The 19,646-nt window shown below is 51.0% G+C and overlaps 1 protein-coding gene across 1 annotated transcript; it reads left to right on the top strand.

Annotated features, from left to right (window-relative positions):
* Positions 1–2,236: 2,236 nt before the first annotated feature.
* LOC128946886 (calcium/calmodulin-dependent protein kinase type IV-like) lies at positions 2,237–18,821 on the top strand. Its single transcript, XM_054290884.1, has 12 exons — positions 2,237–2,462; positions 2,810–2,946; positions 6,788–6,866; positions 7,162–7,224; positions 11,455–11,537; positions 11,630–11,702; positions 13,102–13,192; positions 13,285–13,359; positions 14,482–14,557; positions 15,605–15,731; positions 17,027–17,179; positions 18,153–18,821. Exons 2-12 carry the CDS (start codon positions 2,843–2,845, stop codon positions 18,819–18,821), a joined length of 1,593 nt encoding a protein of 530 aa, XP_054146859.1. The 5' UTR covers positions 2,237–2,462; positions 2,810–2,842.
* The last annotated feature ends 825 nt before the right edge of the window (positions 18,822–19,646 follow it).

Below are 19,646 nucleotides of genomic sequence, written 5' to 3' on the forward strand. Positions count from 1 at the left end.
GCAGGTCACTCCCTGCACGGAGAACATCCCTTTCAAAAGGGAGTTGCAACTGGAGGAGATCAAGCAGGGCTGAGTTTGCCTCCCTCAGATATGATAAAATATTCTAATAAATACTTGGGGAGCCCATGACAAGGAGAATGTTTCCTGCTGGTGAGACCTTCATGGCGGGGCCTTTTGGGGGGTCTCCTGTTTGTGCTGAGGGATCTGGGGGGGGCTGAAGCATCCTCAGGGCCTGTCTGCCCCTCAGTCCCACTGGAGGGTCACTGTCCTATGGGATGCTCTCCTTATTTCTAATTCTTAATAGAAAAACATGAAAATCTGTTGTTTCCTTGCCTTGGATGTTCAGGAGGGATTTTCTGCTCCCCTTGCCATGGGGAACACAACACTCCCTGACAGTGTGGGTGGCCCCAGACACAGGGACAGCAGTACCCCAACCCCATCCCCACTCCCACTCAGTTCCTGGCCCCATTCCAGCCTCATTCCTGTCCTTTTCCCAGCCCTATCTTCACTGCCACCCCATTCCTGGACCTGTTCCATCCCCACAGTTCCATCCCATCCCATCCCTGGCCCCATCCCATCTCCTTCTCTAATCCTGTGTCCATTCTGATTCTGTTCCTGGCCCCAATCCCAATCCAAGTCTCACCCCGGCCCTTCCCATCCCATCCCCATTTCCATCTCATCCCTGACCCCATCCCAACCCAATCCCATCCTCACTCTCATCCCAATCTCAGTCCCAGCCCTGCCCTATCTCATCCCATCTCCATTCCCTGTTCCAGACACCACTCCCAATCGCAATCCCACCCTGAACCCACTCATGCCTGATCCCCTGATCCCATCTCACCCTTTACCTCCACTGTTCATCCTCCTCCTCCAGCTGGGCCCCACCATTCCCAGTGCCATTCCCAGTGCCATTCCCAGTTCCATTCTCACCATTCCCAGTGCCATTCCCACCATTCCCAGTGCCATTCCCAGTTCCATTCTCACCATTCCCTGTGCCATTCCCACCATTCCCAGTGCCATTCCCACCATTCCCAGTGCCATTCCCAGTTCCATTCTCACCATTCCCTGTGCCATTCCCAGTGCCATTCCCAATCTCTTTCCCACCATTCCCAGTGCCATTCCCAGTTCCATTCCCAGTACCATCCCCACCATTCCCAGTTCCATTCCCAGTACCATTCCCAGCGCCACTCCCAATTCCATTCCCAGTGCCACTCCCAGTACCATTCCTACCATTCCCAGTGCTATTCCCAGTGCCACTCCCAGTGCCATTCCCACCATTCCCAGTGCCATTCCCACCATTCCCAGTGCTATTCCCAGTGGCCCTCCCAGTTCCATTCCCACCATCCCCAACCCATTCCCGGCCCAGCCCCGTACCTCAATCCCTCTCCAATCCCAATCCCATCCCCGCCCCGTCCCCTCCCACCCTCCCGTTTCCCCCCCGCCCCCCCCGTTCCCATCCGGTGGGCGACGGCGTCACCGTGCGGCGGCTCCGGGCAGCGCCCGCGCCCCCCGACACCGGGAGAGGGGGGGGGGGGGGTTCCCGGTTCCGGCTGCTCGGGGTGGGGCACAGCGCGGCCCCGGTGCGTGCGGGGCGGGATGGGGGCCGCGGCCCCGGGGGGGTTCCGGTGCTCCCCGAAGCGGGGCCGGTTCTGCCGGTGCGGGCGGGGGTTCGGGGCCGCCCGGGCTCCCCCCGAGCACCGCGCGGGTCCCGTAGCCCCGGGGGGGCTCGGGGGGGGTGCAGTGGCGGCGCCGGGCCGGGGGGTGGCACGGCCGAGCCAGGCGGGAGCCGCTGATGCTGCCGGGGAGGGTCCCGGTGCTCCGCAGCCCCGGCCCAGCATCCTCATCTTCCTCTCTCCCTGCAGCGCTGCGCTCCCGCTTCCCGGCAGCCTCGCACCGCCGCCTCCCGGTGCTGCCCGGTGTCCCGGCGTCCCTGAATCCTTCCATCCCGGCGTCCCTGAATCCTTCCATCCCGTCCCGGCATCCCTGCATCCTCCCAGCCCGGCATCGTGGCAGCTGCATCCGTGCTGGCCGGCATCCTCCCATCCCTGCTCTCTCTATCCTCCCATCCCTGCATCCCTCCATTATCCCATCCCTGCATCCCTCCATCCTTCCATCCCTGCATCCCTCAATTCCCGAGTTCTCCCATCCCTGCATCTCTCCATCCTCCCGTCCCTGCTCTCTCCATCCTCCCATCCCTGCATCCCTCTATTCCCGAGTCCTCCATCCCTCCATCCTCCCATCCCTCCATCCTCCCATCCCCGCATCCTTTCTCCCTCCATCTTCCCATCCCCGCACCCTCCCAGCCCCCTGAAGCCCCCCCGAAGATCTGAGCCGTGACGCCCCGGTTCGGGGAGCACCGGGAGGGCCCTCGGGCAGGCTCAGCCCCGGAGCCGCGGGCTCGGGACCCCCCGTGCCCACCCTCGGCACGGCCGCCCCGCGGCGGGGATGAGGCGGCACCGCAGGTAATGGTACGTGCCGGGCCACGACCCCACCCCAAAATTACCGTGGGGCGTGCGGAGGGGCTGGAGGAGGCTGCAAAGCCGGGGGGGGACCCAAACAGGTGGGAAAAGGGGGAGGGGGTGATGGAAAAAACCGGGAGGGGGGGAAACATCTCAGAGCAGGGGGAAGGAATTATCTCGGGAAAAGCATCGTACGTGCCGGGTGGGAAGGGGATTTGTGGTTCCGCGGCGCTCGATAATCCCCAGCGCTGGTTTTTCCCGAGCCATCTGGGCTCTGCGGGAGGCGCGGCGGGGATTTGGGTGCGGGTGAGGCGCCCATCCATGCCGGGGGCTCCCCTTTGCCTCGCCAGCAGCTGCAGGCAGCTGGCAGCCCCCAGCCCACCATGCCGACGTCCAAGAGCGAGGGCGAGAGCGAGTTCTGGATCGATGGATCCCACCGGGAGGCGGCACTGGAAGATTTCTACGTCGTGGGGCCCGAGCTGGGACGGTACCGGGCGGGGAGAGCGAGCGGGGAGGGGCTGGGAGGGGCAGGAGAGGGTCCTGGATGGGGCAGGGGGGGATGGAGGGAAGCAGGAGGGATGGAGGGATGTGGGGAGGGATGGAGGGATGTGGGGAGGGGTGAGGAATACAGAGGGGATGGATTGGGGGAGATGAAGGATTTGGGGGGGGTGGATGAGAGGAAATGGGGGGTGAAGGGATGCAGGAAAGGATGCGGGAAGGGAGGGACAGATATGAAGGAGATGGATGGATGGAGGGATGGAGGGATGGATGGATGGATGGATGGATGGAGGATGGATGGATGGAGGGATGGATGGATGGATGGATGGATGGATGGATGGATGGAGGGATGGATGGATGGATGGATGGATGGATGGAGGGATGGATGGATGGATGGATGGATGGATGGATGGATGGAGGGATGGATGGATGGATGGAGGGATGGATGGAGGGATGGATGAAGGGCTGGACAAGCAGGATGTAGAAGGGCTGTGGAAGGATGGGTAAGGGGGTGGATGCTGACAGACCCTCCCCTCTGGTGTGACCTGGCCCTGGCCTGTGCTGTGACACTGCAGGAAGGGTCTGGCAGAGCTCACTGGGGGTTTGCAGGTTGGATCAGGGGTCCCTGGGCCTGTGGAGATGGATGCCCCTCATGTCCATGGCAGTGGGATCATGGGGACACCCATCTCTCCTCTGAGCACCCCAAAGCTTTGGGTGTGGGCAATGAGGGTCCTGCCTGCTGCAGCCCCCTGCAAAGTGCCAGATTCTGAATTCCCAGCTCTGGGTTTGGCTTGGAGAGCCCATCTGAGGGCTGTGATCCCTCCAGGGGTGCCAGGAGGCCGTGCTGGGAAGGTTGATGATACCATGTGTGGGGGCTCTGGGCTGTGCCATGGGGGGAGGCAGCTCTGCCTCAGAGCCCTGGCTCAGAACAGGGGGATTTGGTGGCTCAGGCTGGGTGGCTCAGAATACTGAAAAGCAGCAGTTTTGGTGAAAGCGGGAATTTAAGGGTTTGTATCAAGGTGTGGCCACATCAGCCCAGGGCTTGGGCAGCACCCAGCCTTGCACAGAGGGATGTAGGAGAGAAGGACAGGCCTGGGGCCCCTGGAATCCATCCATCCATCATCCATCCATCCATCCATCCATCCATCCATCCATCCATCCTCCATCCATCCATCCATCCATCCATCCATCCATCATCCATCCATCCATCCATCCATCCATCCATCCATCCATCATCCATCCATCCATCCATCATCCATCCATCCATCCATCATCCATCCATCCATCCATCCATCCCTCCATCCATCCATCCTCCATCCATCCATCCATCCTCCATCCAGTTCCAGCACCAGATTTAAATCAAACTCACAGCGTGGTGGGATTTGGGCTGCTGGGAGCCCACTCTGCATGCACAGCTCTCCCTCAGAGCCTTCCCTGCCAAGACTGGACCCAGATCCAGCCAGGAATCCCCATGGAGCAGGAAAGGGATGGAGAGGGGAGGACCCAGCCCGGGGCCGCTCCCAGCCGCGCATTCCAGGCTCTCTCGGCAAACCCCATCGCTCGACATTTTCCAGTTCATCTGGAAAGCAAATGCAATTATCTCCCGTGGCGGGCAAGGCTGATTTGGGATATTTATTGGCGGCTGCGGGGCCGAGGCGTGGCGAATTCCGAGCGCTGCAATAATTGGGGACGCGTGAGGGGCAGCGCCGCGGGCACAGCGGGCACAGGAGCCACCCCGAGCCCTCCTAAACGCCGAGCCGAGCGCTCCTAAACGAGCTCGTTAGCGCCGGGAATCGGGCTGCGAATTGGCCGTGCGGAAAAAATGTGAGAGGCGACAGATCCTGGCTGGGATTCAGCTCTGGAGAAGGGATGGAGGGTCCTGCCCAGTGTCCAGCACAGCTGGGAAATTCCAATTCCAAGATTAACCTCGTGGCGTTGTTGTGGCGGTCACAGCAGCAGCGATGCCATTTTGGGGTCAAATTGCAGCTTTTTGCCCTTTTTCCTGAGCTGCAGCAGGTGGTGGCCGCTCCTCCCCTCCTGTCCCAATTTGTTTCCAAATCCATCCATCCATCATCCATCCATCCATCCATCCATCCATCCATCCATCCATCCATCCATCATCCATCCATCCATCCATCCATCCATCCATCCATCCATCCATCCAGTTCCAGCACCAGATTTAAATCAAACAGATTTAAATCAAACAAGCTGGGAAATTCCAAGGATAACCTCCTGGCGTTGTTGTGGCTGTCACAGCAGCAGCAGCGATGCCATTTTGGGGTCAAATTGCAGCTTTTTGCCCTTTTTCCTGAGCTGCAGCAGGTGGTGGCCGCTCCTCCCCTCCTGTCCCAATTCGTTTCCAAATCAGTTTTTAATTGTAAAATGAAGTTTGCTGGAGGATGTTTGGCAAAAGAGAGGAAATTTTGGAGCCGGGCAGGGTTGGATCCCGCAGCATCCCGGAGTGGTACCCAGCGCTGCAGTTGCCATGGGAACGCCGTTCCCAAGTTCAGCCGGATGAGGGTGATGCAAAATCTGCTCTGGGTTTGGAGACAAATCCCTCATTCAGGAGAGCACCCGGGAGCTGCCTGCGGGGATGTCGGTGCGCTCAGGGGAGGTTTTGGTGTGAAAATCGCTGATTTTGGGGTCTGATCTTGCCGGGCACCTCCGGGCACAGCCTGAGCTCCGTCCCACGAGGCGGCGGAGCCAAAGTGCGGTGAAACGCGGCCGATGGCTCGGGGGCAGGAATTAATCTGCTGCAGGAGCCGGGCAGGGAGAGATGGAATTGTAAATGAGCCCCTGGGATGATTTCACCGTCCAGCGCTCGGGAAACGCGATTAACCCGAGCTGAGATCGCCATGGGCTGCGGTGGCGGTGCCGGTGTCACCTGGCGGTGTCACCTGGCGGTGTCTGGTGTCGGGACGGGCTGGGATGGAGCCCCGGCGGTGTCGCCGCTGTCGCCGAGGGGCTGCGAGCGAGCGGGGACGTGGCGGCTCCGTCCCGTGGTGAAAGCAGCTTAAGGATTTAAACCCCCTGTAGGAGTCGGGTTTAATTAAAATGGGCTTGGAAAGCCGGGATGGGCGCGGGAGAGGGAGGCATCAGGATGAAGGGGGGGTCGGGATGAAGGAGAGGGGAATGCAGGAATTGGGGGAATTCAGGAATTGGGAGATGCAGGAAGGGGATGAAGGGGACGGGTTCAGGAGAGGAATTCAGGAATTGGGGGAGAGTGTGGGGTGAGGATGAAGGACAGGGGTACAAGAAGGGAATTCAGGGATTGGGGGGATGCAGGAGGAAAAGAATGTGGGGATGAAGGAGAGGGGGTACAAGGGGGGAATTCAGGAATTGGGGATGCAGGTATGAAGGGGAGGGGTTCACGAGGGGAATTCAGGAATTTGGGGATGCAGGAGGAAAAGAATGTGGGGCTGAATTAGAAGAGAACAGGAGGAGAATTCAGGATTTGGGGGATGCAGGAGGACGGGGATGTGGGGTGGGGATGAAGGGGAGTGGTACAGGGAGGAATTCAGGAATTTGGGGATGCAGGAGGAAGGGAAGGTGGGGACGAAGGAGAGGGGTACAGGAGGGGAAATCAGAAATTGGGGGATGCAGGAGGAGGATGAAGGGGTGGGGATGAAGGGGAGGGGTACAGGAAGGGAATTCAGGAATAGGGGGATGCAGGAGGAGGGGGATCCATGAAAAGCAGGATCCGTGAAGAGTGGAATGAATGAACCCACGCTGAGCTCCCAGGGCCTGGCACTGCCAAAGGTGCTGCTGGGGGGCACAGGGGGAGCGGGAGCCCCAGCTCTGTGCCAGCCTCACGCCCCTCTGCCCTCCAGGGGAGCCACCTCGGTGGTGTTCAGCTGCCAGGAGAAGGGCACGGGAGCTCCCTACGCTGCCAAGATCCTGAAGAAAACGGTGAGAGGGGCTGGGGATGGGAAGGGGGGCATCAGGGAGCTGGGGAGAGGGTGCTGGTGTCTCTCCTTCCTTCCCCATTGGCACCAGGATGGGCATGGGGCTGGCACTGGGCATGGCTCCCACAGTCTGGGGGTCCCACATGGACAAAAGTGGGATTTGGGTGGGGTGGGCTCTGGAACAGATGTGAAATGTGCTGGGTGTGATGTGGGGAGGCAGAGCCAGGCCTGGCAGCGCAGGTGACACAAGATCTGTGCCACACAGTTAAAAAAATCAATTAATTTCCGTCGATTCCCAGATTGACAAGAAGATTGTGAGGACGGAGATCGGGGTCCTGCTGCGCCTCTCGCACCCCAACATCGTGAGTAGGGCCCTGGGGACACTGCTGCCACCTCCTTTTGGCTGCTGGGGGTGGGTTTGCACCCTTAATTCACCCTGGTGCTGCAGGAAGGGCTGGAATATCCTTGTTCTCATCCTGTCTTGGCGTAAAATGAAGGCGTCACCCCATGGAAAACCTTTCCTGCACCCCCTGATCCCTCCCTGTGCCCCCTGATCCCTCCCTGCCTCACTCACAGCATCCAGGTGATGCCCCTCTCTCTGCCACATGAAATTCCTGCCCCTTGCAGCTCCTTTGAGCTCCCAGCTCTGATATCCAAGGGTGAGGACCCCCCTGTCCTCCCCCTTCCCACACCCTGGCTTGAGATTTCCACCTCAATTTCCATCGAGGAGATCAAATGAATCCCAGGGGAAAATGCCAGGCTGGAAAATATCCTGCCCCAGAGATAAAAGGGAGGCCAGGGCTGCAGGGCTGGGGCTGTGTCCTGCTCACTCAGCACGGCAGGGATAACAGGAGCAGGGCTGGAGCTGATCTAATCCAGCAGAGCCCCTCTGGAATGCCAGGGGCCCCCCCAAAAAAGGCTCGTTCCCGACTGCATGGTTCCTGTGGGGAAACTGCAAAAGGAGCTTGGAGAACACCTGAGTTAAGGGAATGAGACAGAAAAAAAACACCTGGGAGCTGCTGTGGGGCTGAGGGGTGGGAGAGGCCCTGCTCCCGTTGGGATTGTGATCAGGACATCGCTGGGACATCGTTGGGACATCACTGGGACATCATTGGACATTGTCAGGACATCACTGGGACATTGTTGGACATTGTCTTGCCAGTGTCTGCAGCACCCCTCAAATCCTGGGCACGGCTGCTCCCGGCCCATCCTCGGAGTTTTGCTCTCTGGAGAAACCCAGAACCTTCACGCCAAGAGATGAAGCCAAGAGAAATCCCAAAGATCCCAAAAACAGAGATAAAGAGGCCAAAGCGCTGGGGACAGGTTGTCTCTAAAACTCTCAGCCTGTTTTGGGGTGTTTCAGTGGTTTTGGGACAATTTGGTGCTTCAGCTTCTTCCATGGAGACATTTCCCCCATCCCAGCACATCTGGACAGACACAGGGATGGGAATCACACACCTGGGGCAGCCCAGGTGGGTGGGAAGAGGCTCCTCTCTGATGTGTTATCAGGAACACCACAGAAAATCCAATTTTCACCCTCCCCTCTCCTTAAAGCACAGAGGAGGATCCATCCTGTTGGAATATTTAAATCCCCGAGGTTTCCATGGGGTTCTGCTCATCCCCAGGTTCAAGAGATGTTTGAAGAGGAGCTGCTCTGCCCCATTATTTGCTGCTATCGTGCAGCACCGACCTCGGCAGAGGCTGATAATAGGATTGTAAACTTTTGAAGTTAATAGGAAAATTATAGTGCTCTGTGTATTATTATAATGCAATAAGCTGCCGCATAGTGTCTCTCACCCCGCGGGGGATCAAGGCTTGTCACCCAGCCTGGGAAGGGAATGATTAAAGCCCCATGAAATTCGCAGTGTCACAAAAGTCTTAAGAAGCATGAAATTCTTGGGTTTCTATTAAAAAAAAAATAATAAAAAATGGGGGGAAAAAAATGAAAAAAATTGCATTTGGATGTTGCTTTAAGAGGGAATTGTTAATTCCAGATGGGCTGTGGAGGCACAAAGGGAACTGAATCACAAAATGTCAGGAGGAAAACGAGGGTTTGGTGCCTCTTCTGCTGCAGGACATTTTCAGGGCCTTGATCCCAGAGTGGCTGTGACCCCACAGGGTGCGTCTGGCTCTCCTTCATCCCCTCCCAGGTGTGCAGGACCAGGATCCATCCCAGGTGTGCAGGATCCATCCCATCCCAGGTGTGCGGGAACAGGATCCATCCCATCCCAGGGGTGCAGGATCAGGATCCATCCCAGGTGTGCAGGACCAGGATTCATCCAGATGTGCAGGACCAGGATCCATCCCAGGTGTGCGGGAACAGGATCCATCCCATCCCAGGTGTGCAGGAACAGGATCCATCCAGGTGTGCGGGAACAGGATCCATCCCATCCCAGGTGTGCAGGATCCATCCCATCCCAGGTGTGCAGGACCAGGATCCATCCAGGTGTGCAGGACCAGGATCCATCCAGATGTGCAGGATCAGGATCCATCCCAGATGTGCAGGATCAGGATCCATCCAGGTGTGCAGGACCAGGATCCATCCAGATGTGCAGGATCAGGATCCATCCCAGATGTGCAGGATCAGGATCCATCCAGGTGTGCAGGACCAGGATCCATCCAGATGTGCAGGATCAGGATCCATCCCAGATGTGCAGGATCAGGATCCATCCAGGTGTGCAGGACCAGGATCCATCCAGATGTGCAGGATCAGGATCCATCCCAGATGTGCAGGATCAGGATCCATCCAGGTGTGCAGGACCAGGATCCATCCCAGGTGTGCGGGAACAGGATCCATCCCATCCCAGGTGTGCAGGACCAGGATCCATCCAGGTGTGCAGGATCCATCCCCTCCCGGGTGTGCAGGATCAGGATCCATCCAGGTGTGCAGGATCAGGATTCATCCCAGATGTGCAGGACCAGGATCCATCCAGGTGTGCAGGATCAGGATTCATCCCAGATGTGCAGGATCAGGATCCATCCAGGTGTGCAGGACCAGGATCCATTCAGGTGTGCAGGATCCATCCCCTCCCGGGTGTGCAGGACCAGGATCCATCCCATGGGATGCAGCTGGAGTTACTCCACAGGGCTGGATGGAGGATTTGAGGTGCCCACAGACCTCCAAAATTCCAATGTTCTCTGCCAAACAAGCTCAGAAATGAGAAGACAATCAAGGCTCTGCACATTCCCACGTTCAGCTTCAATCCATGTTAAGTGAGTGAGGCTGCTGCGAAAAAATTTTAAAAAATTCAGGTGAAAACAAATCAAGAAAAACCAAGCAAACAGAGGAAGGAAATGTTTGCTCTGAAATGACCCTTTCCACCCTCCCTGGTGGTCAAAGTCTCCTCCCAGCACAGCATTCCTGCGTTGGCACTGTCACATTTTCTGGAAAAATCCCTTCAGCCAGGATTTCCTCTCTTGGGAAGCTCAGAGAAAAATGAAAACAAAAATTATCTGGTTGCTTCTCCTGCGTTTTGCTGCTTTGGAATGTGGTTGGAGATTGGTTGTCCAACATGGGAATTGTTTTTATTTAATGACAAATCATGGTCAGGCTGTGTCAGGACTCTGGAGAGTCACAGTTTTATGTTAAACCTTCTGTAAGTATCCTTTCTCTATTCTTTAGTACAGTTTTAGTATAGCATTTTTAATAGAATATAATACTATAAAATAATAAATTAGCCTTCTAAGGACATGGAGTCAGATTCATCATTTCCCCCCCTTGATGGGTGACCCCAGAAAATACCACACTGCATCCCACATCCCATATCCTGCATTCCACATCCCTAAATCCCTTCTGTCACCCTTCCCTTCCCTTCTTTCTTTTCTTTCTTTTCTTTTTTATTTTCCCTTACTTTATTTTTATTTATTAATTTATTCAGTTTTATTTATTTCCTCCATATGGGTATGATTTCTTTTATGATTTCATTTTTAATGCCTTTATTAATTAATTACTTTATTTATTTATAACATTGTGATTGTTTCTTTCATGGTCACATTTTTATCAATTTTCCAGCTTTATTTTATTTTATTTATTTAATTATTTTCCTCCTTATGGGTATGATTTCTTTTATGATTTCATATGTATCCCTTTATTAATTACTTTATTTATAACATTGTGATTGTTTCTTTTATAATCTCATTTTTATCTATTTTCCAGTATTATTTTATTTATTTATTACCTCCATATGAGTATGATTTCTTTTATGATTTAATTTATATCCCTTTATTTATTACTTTGTTTATTTATGACATTGTGATTGTTTCTTTTATGATGTCATTTTTATCAATTTTCCAGTTTTATTAATTTTATTTATTAATTTTATTTATTTATTTATTTATTTATTTCCTCCATATGGGTATGATTTCTTTTACGATTTCATTTTTTATCCCTTTATTTATTAATTACTTTATTTATTAATTACTTTATTTATTTATATCATCGTGGTTGTTTCTTTTATGATCTTATTTTTATCCATTTCCCAGAACAATTTATTTTATGATTTCATTTTTATCCCTTTATTTATTAATTACTTTATTAATTTATAACATTGTGATTGTTTCTTTTATTATTTCATCTTTATCCATTTTCCCAGATCAAGCTGAAGGAGATTTTCGAGACGCCCTCGGAGATCGCGCTGGTGCTGGAGCTGGTGACGGGAGGAGAACTCTTTGACAGGTGAGGATCAGCACCAGGGGACGGATCCTGGGAGGGGGAGGAGGAGGAGGAGGAGGAGGATGGAGGGGGCTGAAGGCTCCGTGTGCCCGCAGGATCGTGGAGAGGGGGTTCTACAGCGAGAGGGACGCGGCGCACGTGGTCAAGCAGATCCTGGAGGCTGTTTCGGTAATGGGGATGGGGTGGTACTGAGGGGGCTGCAGCCAAATATCCCTGGGGAGAGGGGCCTGGAGCTGCTCCCATCCCAAATATCCCTGGGGAGAAGGGCCTGGAGCTGTCCCTGTGCCAAATATCCCTGGGGAGAAGGGCCTGGAGATGCACTGTCAGCACTGATCCCAAATATCCCTGAGAAATGCCTGGAGATGCCCCCCATCCCAAATATCCCTGAGGAGAAGCACCCAGAGCTGCCCCCATCACAAATATTCCTGAGGAAAAGGGCCCCGAGCTGCACTGATCCCAAATATCCCTGAGGAGAAGGGTCTGGGGCTGCATTGATCCTAAATATCCCTCAGGAGAGGCACCTGGAGCTGCACTGATCCCAAATATCCCTGAGGAGAAGCACCCAGAGCTGCCCCCATCACAAATATCCCTGGGGAGAAGGGCCTGGAGCTGTCCCCATCCCAAATATCCCTGGGGAGAAGCACCCAGAGCTGCGCTGATCCCAAATATCCCTGGGGAGAAGGGCCTGGAGATGCGCTGTCAGCACTGATCCCAAATATCCCTGAGAAATGCCTGGAGATGCTCCCCATCCCAAATATCCCTGGGGAGAAGTTCCTGGATCTGTCCCCATCCCAAATATCCCTGAGGAGAGGCATCTGGAGCTGCACTGATCCCAAATATCCCTGGAGGGAGGCACCAGAGCTGTCCCCATCCCAAATAATCCTGGAGAAAAGGGCCTGGAGCTGCACTGATCCCAAATGTCTCTGAGGAGAAGCACCTGGACATGCCCCCATCCCAAATGTCCCTGAGGAGAAGTACCTGGAGCTGTACTGATCCCAAATATCCCTGAGGAGAAGTGCCTGGAGCTGCCCCCATCCCAAATATCCCTGGGGAGAAGCATCTAGGGCTGCCCTGATCCCAAATATCCCTGGGAAGAAGTGCCTGGAGCTGCACTGATCGAGTGCAGCAAAAAGTTAAAAAAATTCCCAGAGAAATTCCTGGAGCTGCCCCCATCCCAAATATCCCTGAGGAGAAGTTCCTGGATCTGCTCCCATCCCAAATATCCCTGGGCAGAGGCACCCAGAGCTGCCCCCATCCCAAACACTTCATTTCTCCACTCACCCTTGCCCTTCCAAAGGCACCACTGGGAGAAGATGGATCTGCTCTCAGAGGTGATGGAGAGGAGGAAGGAGGAAGGTCAGGGCTGCTCTGCATCCCACAGTTTCCATGGCAACAGGAGGGTTTAAAAACCAGGAAATTCTGACTGGAAATGGATTTACCACAGTGGTGACTGTTCCTGAGCTGGTCCCGAGTTTGTGACAGGTCCCCAATCGCTGCTGTCACCTCCCAATTTCTGTCTGAGGCCATTCACTTCCTTTTCACACCCCACTTTTCCTTTTTTTTGCAGTATTTGCACGAGAATGGGGTCGTGCACCGGGACCTGAAGCCGGAGAATCTGCTCTATGCTGACCTGTCCCCCGATGCACCCCTCAAAATCGGTGGGTTGGGGACCTGGCCAGGGGTCCTGGCATGAGGGGGGGTACCAGTGCCCCTCCCTGATGGCACTGCCACTCCCTTGTGTCCCTGCAAGGTGACTTTGGGCTCTCCAAGATCGTGGATGAACAGGACACCATGAAAACCGTGTGTGGGACACCGGGGTACTGCGGTGAGAGGGGAGGGGGACAGGAAAATTGGGGTGGGAGGGATGGAGGGACATTTTGGTGAGAGGAAAATTGGGGTGGGAAAGAGGGAGGGATATTTTGGGGACAGGAAAATTTGGGTGGGAAAGATGGAGGGACATTGTAGGGACAAGAAAATTGGGGTGGGAAAGAGGGAGGGACAGTCTGGGGACAGTAAAGTTGGGATGGGAGACAGGGAGGGACATTGTGGGGAGAGGAAAATTGGGGAGGGAGGGAGGGATATTTTGGGGACAGGAAAATCAGGGTGGGAACAAGGGAGAGACCTTTTGGGGAGAAGAAAATTGGCAAGGGAGGGACATTTTGGGAGAGGAAAATTGGGGTGGGAGGGATGGAGGGACATTGTGGGGAGAGGGAAATTGGGGTGGGAGGGATAGAGGGACATTGTGGGGAGAGGGAAATTGGGGTGAGAAAGAGGGAGAGACATTTTGGGGAGAGAGGGAGAGAGGGACATTGTGGGGAGAGGAAATTGGGGTGGAAGAAAGGAGGGACATTTTGAGGACAGGAAAACTGGGGTAGAAGAGAGGGAGGGAAAATTGGGGTGGAAGAGAGAGGGAGGGACATTCTGGGAGAGGAAAATTGGGGTGGGAGGGATGAAGGAATATTGTGGGGACAGGAAAATTGGGGCGAGGGAGAGAGGGGCATTTAGGGGAGAGGAAAATTGGGGTGGGAGGGATGGAGGGACATGGTGGGGAAAGGAAGATTGAGGTGGGAAGGATGGAGGGACATTTTGGGGAGAGGAAAATTGGGGTGGGAGAAAGGAGGGACATTTTGGGAGAGGAAAATTGGGATGGGAGGGACATTCCAGGGGGTTTTCCCCACCTGAGGCTGGGCACAGCTCAGTGCAGGAATAGCTGGGGTTGTGCCACATTTGGGTGGCACAGAGCCAAATTTATCCCCTTTCCTCCTCCTTTATCCCCTTTCCTCCACATTTATCCCTTTTTCTCCCCATTTATCTCCCCATTTATCTCCCCATTTATCTCCCTTTCTCCCCATTTATCTCCCTTTCTCCACACCTGTTGGTGCCCAGCAGAGTTTTCTCCACTGGGACTCCCCCATGGGTATTTTTGACCACCAAATTTTCCTTCCAGCCCCCGAAATCCTGCACGGGTGTCCCTATGGACCAGAGGTGGACATGTGGAGCGTGGGGGTCATCACCTACATCCTGTGAGTGTCACAGCCAGGGGACACAGCAGGGGGGGCTTTGTCCCCTCTGTCCCTGCTGGGGGGTGTTGAATTCACAGGGTCTCCAGGACGAAAGAGGAAATTAGGGAATTTGACTCTATGTTTTTAGAAGGAATATAATATAATATAATATAATATAATATAATATAATATAATATAATATAACATAATAGTATATAATAGTATATAATAGTATATAATATAATAGTATATAATAGTATATAATAGTATAGTATAGTATATAATAGTATATAGTATAGTAGTATATAATGGCATATAATAGTATATAATATAATAGTATATACAATATTATATTATAAACATATATTATATTAAATATATCATAGCATATACTATAATTATAATATTATAATTAATTATAACATTATTATGATTAAATGATAACAAATTATAATTTAATCCTAGTGATAAACTTAATTATAAACTTATAATAATTTAATTATATAAATTAAATTATCAATCATATGTTAATAAAATTTTAATAAATTATAATTATAAAATATAATAATTTTATAATATATTAGAATCATCTATTATAGTATATATAATAGAAATATATATTGCGATATATATAATATTATATTATAAATTTATATATTATATTATATTATATTATATTATATTATATTATATTATATTACATTACATTATACTAAAACAATATGAAAGAATAGAGAAAGGATACATCAGAAAGCTTAACAAGAATGATAATGAAAACCTGACACTTTTTTCCAGAGTTCTGACACAGCTGGCTGTGATTGGTCATTAAGCAAAAACAATTCACATGAAACCAATCAAACAATGACTAATTGCTAAACAATCTCCAGCCACATCCCAGGGCAGCAAACCACAGGAGAAGCAATCAGACAATTATTGTTTTCATTTTCTCTGAGGCTTCTCAGCTTCCCAGGAGAGGAAATGCTGGGTTAGGGATGTTCCAGAGGGTGTGACAGTGACAGTGGGGGTGGCAGGGTTTGTCCCACCTGTCCCACGGCTCTGTCCCCCCAGGCTCTGTGGCTTCGAGCCCTTCTTTGACCCGCGGGGGGATCAGTACATGTACGGCCGCATCCTCACCTGCGACTACGAGTTCGTGTCCCCCTGGTGGGACGAGGTGTCCCCAAACGCCAAGGACTTGGTGAGTGCGGCAGCGCTGGGCTTGGGAAACTGTAACTTTTTTTTTTTTTTTTTTTTTATTTTAATATATTTTATTCTAGTATATTTTATTATAATATATTTTATTATAATATATTTTTATCTTATTTATTTTATTTTATGTCCCTTTATTTTATTTTACTTCTCTTCTCTTCTCTTCTCTTCTCTTCTCTTCTCTTCTCTTCTCTTCTCTTCTCTTCTTCCCTTTTCCTTTCCCTACATTATTTTTATTTATTTATTTATTCGGTTTTATTTATTTCCTCCACATGTTTATGATTTCTTTTATGATTTCATTTTGATCCCTTTATTTATTAATTACTGTATTTATTTATAACATTGTGATTGTTTCTTTTATGATTTCATTTTTTTCCATTTATTTATTAATTTCTTTAATTCTCTTTTTTTATCTATCACATTTTATTATTGATGTATTTATTTATGATTTTATGTTTATGTGTTTATGTCAAATTTCCATTTATTTATTTATCACTATTTTCATTATTGGTTTCACTTCTTTTATGATTTTATTTTTATCTATTTATTGCTTTTGTTTATATCTTTTCATTTATTAACCACATATTTTTTTTATTTCTTGCATTTCATTATTTTATTTTAATGTATTTTCTGCATATATTTATCTAATTAAATTTATTTATTTCCCCCACATTTCTATTAATGTTTTATTTTTTATGTGAATTTATTATTTATTTCTTTCTTTATTATGATGCACTCTTGCTTTCTTTAATTTCGTTTATTTAGTTTTTATTTTTAATGATTGATTTTATGATTAATTTATTGAATTTATTATTTTGATTTTAGAAAAAATTAATTTATTATTGATTTTCTTTCTATTTTCTATTTCTTTCTATTTTATTTCTTATTTATCTGTTTTTATTTCTTTCTTTCTTTATTCCTTTTTTAATTGATTTTATGATTAACTTTACTTCATTCTATTTATATTTTCTATTTCTTTCTATGTTATTTTCTTCCTTCCTTCCTTCCTTCCTTCCTTCCTTCCTTCCTCCCTTCGTTTTTTATTATTGATTTTATTATTAATTTTATTTCTTTCTATTTTATTTCTTATTTATTTTTCTTTATTTCTTCCTTCTTTTTATTGTTGATTTTATGATTTATTATGCTTAATTTTATGATTCATTACAATTATTTTGATTATTTACTTGATTTTATGATTTATATGTTACATATTAATTATAATCTCCCTTATTTTACTGCGAATTACTACAAAATAACAAAAATCGGCGATTTTGCTGCTTTCAGGTGAGGAAATTGATCGTTTTGGATCCCCAGAAGAGGCTGACGGTTCACCAGGCCCTGCAGCACCCCTGGGTCACTGGGAAAGCAGCAAAATTCGCTCACATGGACAGCACGCAGAGGAAACTGCAGGAATTCAACGCCAGGAGGAAACTGAAGGTGAGATGGGGACACGTGTGACAGCACAGGGAGGGGACACCTGAAAGGAAAGTTCATTTTCTGCCTCTAACAATTAATAGATTTCTAAAAGTGGCAGTGGATTAAAAAGTAAAAATGCCCCTTCTCCAATGACACGAAACAAACCAACAGCCTATCAAATTCCTCTTCTTCCATAAAAGAATGCAAAATTAGAAGTTATTTACAAAAAGTGGGTGAAAAAGTTTGTCACGAAAATGTAAACATCAAAAAACTTAGAAAATCTTAAAAAATCAAAGGACAGACAACTGTCCCCTTCCATGGCCTGGAAGAGCAGAACTCTGCCAACACCCACTTGGATCCCAAGGGATAGTTTGGAGCAGTGTCAGGGGATTTTTGGGATGGATTTTAGGGAAAGGTTCCTCCCCCAAGGGTGCTGGGCATTGAATTTCCTCAATCTGAGGCTGCCAGAGCTGCAGGAGTTTGGGGTGGGATTGTTGGGGTGGGATTTTTGGGATGGAATTGTGGGGATATGGGATTGTTGGGACATGGAATTGTGGGGATATGGGATTTTTGGGGTGGGATTGTGGGGATGGGATTGTTGGAGTGGGATTGTGGGGATGGGATTGTTGGGGTATGATTGGGATTGTGGGGATGGGATTTTTTGGGATGGGATTGTGGGGGCCAGATTTTTGGGGGTGGGATTGTGGGGATGGGATTTTTGGGATAGGATTGTGGGGAATGGATTGTTGGGATATGGGATTGTGGAGGCAGGATTGTTGGGATGGGATTGTTGGGGTGGGATTGTGGGTATGGGATTTTTTGGGGTAGGATTTTTGGGATATGGGATTGTGGGGGAGGGATTGTTGGGGTGGGATTTTGAAGGTGGGGATGGTTGAGGTGGGATTGTTGGGGTGTCCCAGGCCAGGCCAGGATTTGTGCTGGGTGATCCCCTCGGATCATTCCACAATTCCCTGATTCTCTGCCTCCATCCCAGGCTGCCATGAAGGCCGTGGTGGCCTCCAGCCGCTTGGGCAACCACGGCCACCACGACTGCTCCCGCAGCGGCCGCGGCCAGGGGGGACCCCGGGGCCTGACCCAGCCCAAGGGGAACGGCGGCCCCGGGGCTGGCATGGAGCTCAGAACGTTCCAGAGTGACCACCCCAGTGTGGGCCCAGTGGCCTCATTCCAGAGTGACCATCCTGCCATGGTCCAGAGTGACCACCCCACTACATTCCAGAGTGACCACCCCAATGTGGGCCCGGTGGCCACGTTCCAGAGTGATCATCCCACCAAGGGCCCAGTGGCCACATTCCAGAGTGACCACCCTGCCATGTTCCAGAGTGACCACCCCAATGGGGCCCCAGTGGCTACATTCCAGAGTGACCACCCTGCGAAGGGCCCGGTGGCCACGTTCCAGAGTGACCACACCACCAAAGGCCTGGTGGCCATGGCCCAGAGTGACCACCCCACCATGGTGCAGAGTGACCACCCTGCCACGTTCCAGAGTGACCACCCCGCCAAGGACCTGGTGGCAACGTTCCAGAGTGACCACCCCAATGTGGGCCCGGTGGCCACATTCCAGAGTGACCACCCCACCGTGGGCCCAATGTCCGTGTTCCAGAGTGACCAACCCACCATGGGCCCGGTGGCCACGTTCCAGTGACAATCCCGCCACATTCCAGAGTGACCACCCCGATGTGGGCCCGGTGGCCACGTTCCAGAGTGACCACCAAGCCCTGGTGGCCGTGCCAGGGCCTGGCTGTGACAGTTAATGGCCCCACAGCAGCGGTGGCACTGCTGAGCCTTGGCCACTGCTCTGGGCCATCCTCGTGTCCTGTCCTGGGACGTCCTCATGTCCTGTCCTGCCAGCCCCCCTCGCTGTCCCTGTGTCTGTCCCCACCACCTGAGGGGACACTGCAGTGGCTTTTCTTCCCACTTTGCAGCAGTCTGGGCCACTGTGGTTTGGGAAGATCCCAAAAATCGAGGCACAACCAGGATTTCTCCCACCTTTCCCTGCAAAGGCACTGAGTTGTCTTTAAGGGGCTCCTGTAAATAATCCTGAAAATTGTTTTTTTTATTTTTCTGCTGTAGTTGTGACACATCCAGTGCTGTCACCAGCCCAGCTATGGGGCTGCTGCTGTGTTAGGAGGGGTTTTAGGAGCCCCAAATATTCAATCCTCTCTGGAGAACAGCCCATGCCAGTGCTTCCCTTGTCATTCCTGAGCCCTGGGTTGTGGTTTTTGGGTGTGTTCCCCACCTTCAGCCTTGCTGTGGATCCCTGCTGGTGGTGGTGGGGTCTGGGAATGCTGGTCCAGCCTCCCCTTGGTGTTCCAGGTCAGGATTGACACAATTTTAACGCAAGAATTTGAATATTGTGAGATTTTGCCACATAACTGCTGTTCCCTGAGGGAGGCCAGTGCATTTATACTTTTTAATTTTTATTTTTTAATGAAAACAGCAGACAAACTTCTTGAAAAGGAATTTTTTT

This window comes from Melozone crissalis, unplaced genomic scaffold (genome assembly GCF_028551555.1).
Source record: "Melozone crissalis strain CALT ecotype California unplaced genomic scaffold, PUWL_Pcris_2 ptg000088l_1, whole genome shotgun sequence".
Classification (NCBI taxonomy): domain Eukaryota; kingdom Metazoa; phylum Chordata; class Aves; order Passeriformes; family Passerellidae; genus Melozone; species Melozone crissalis.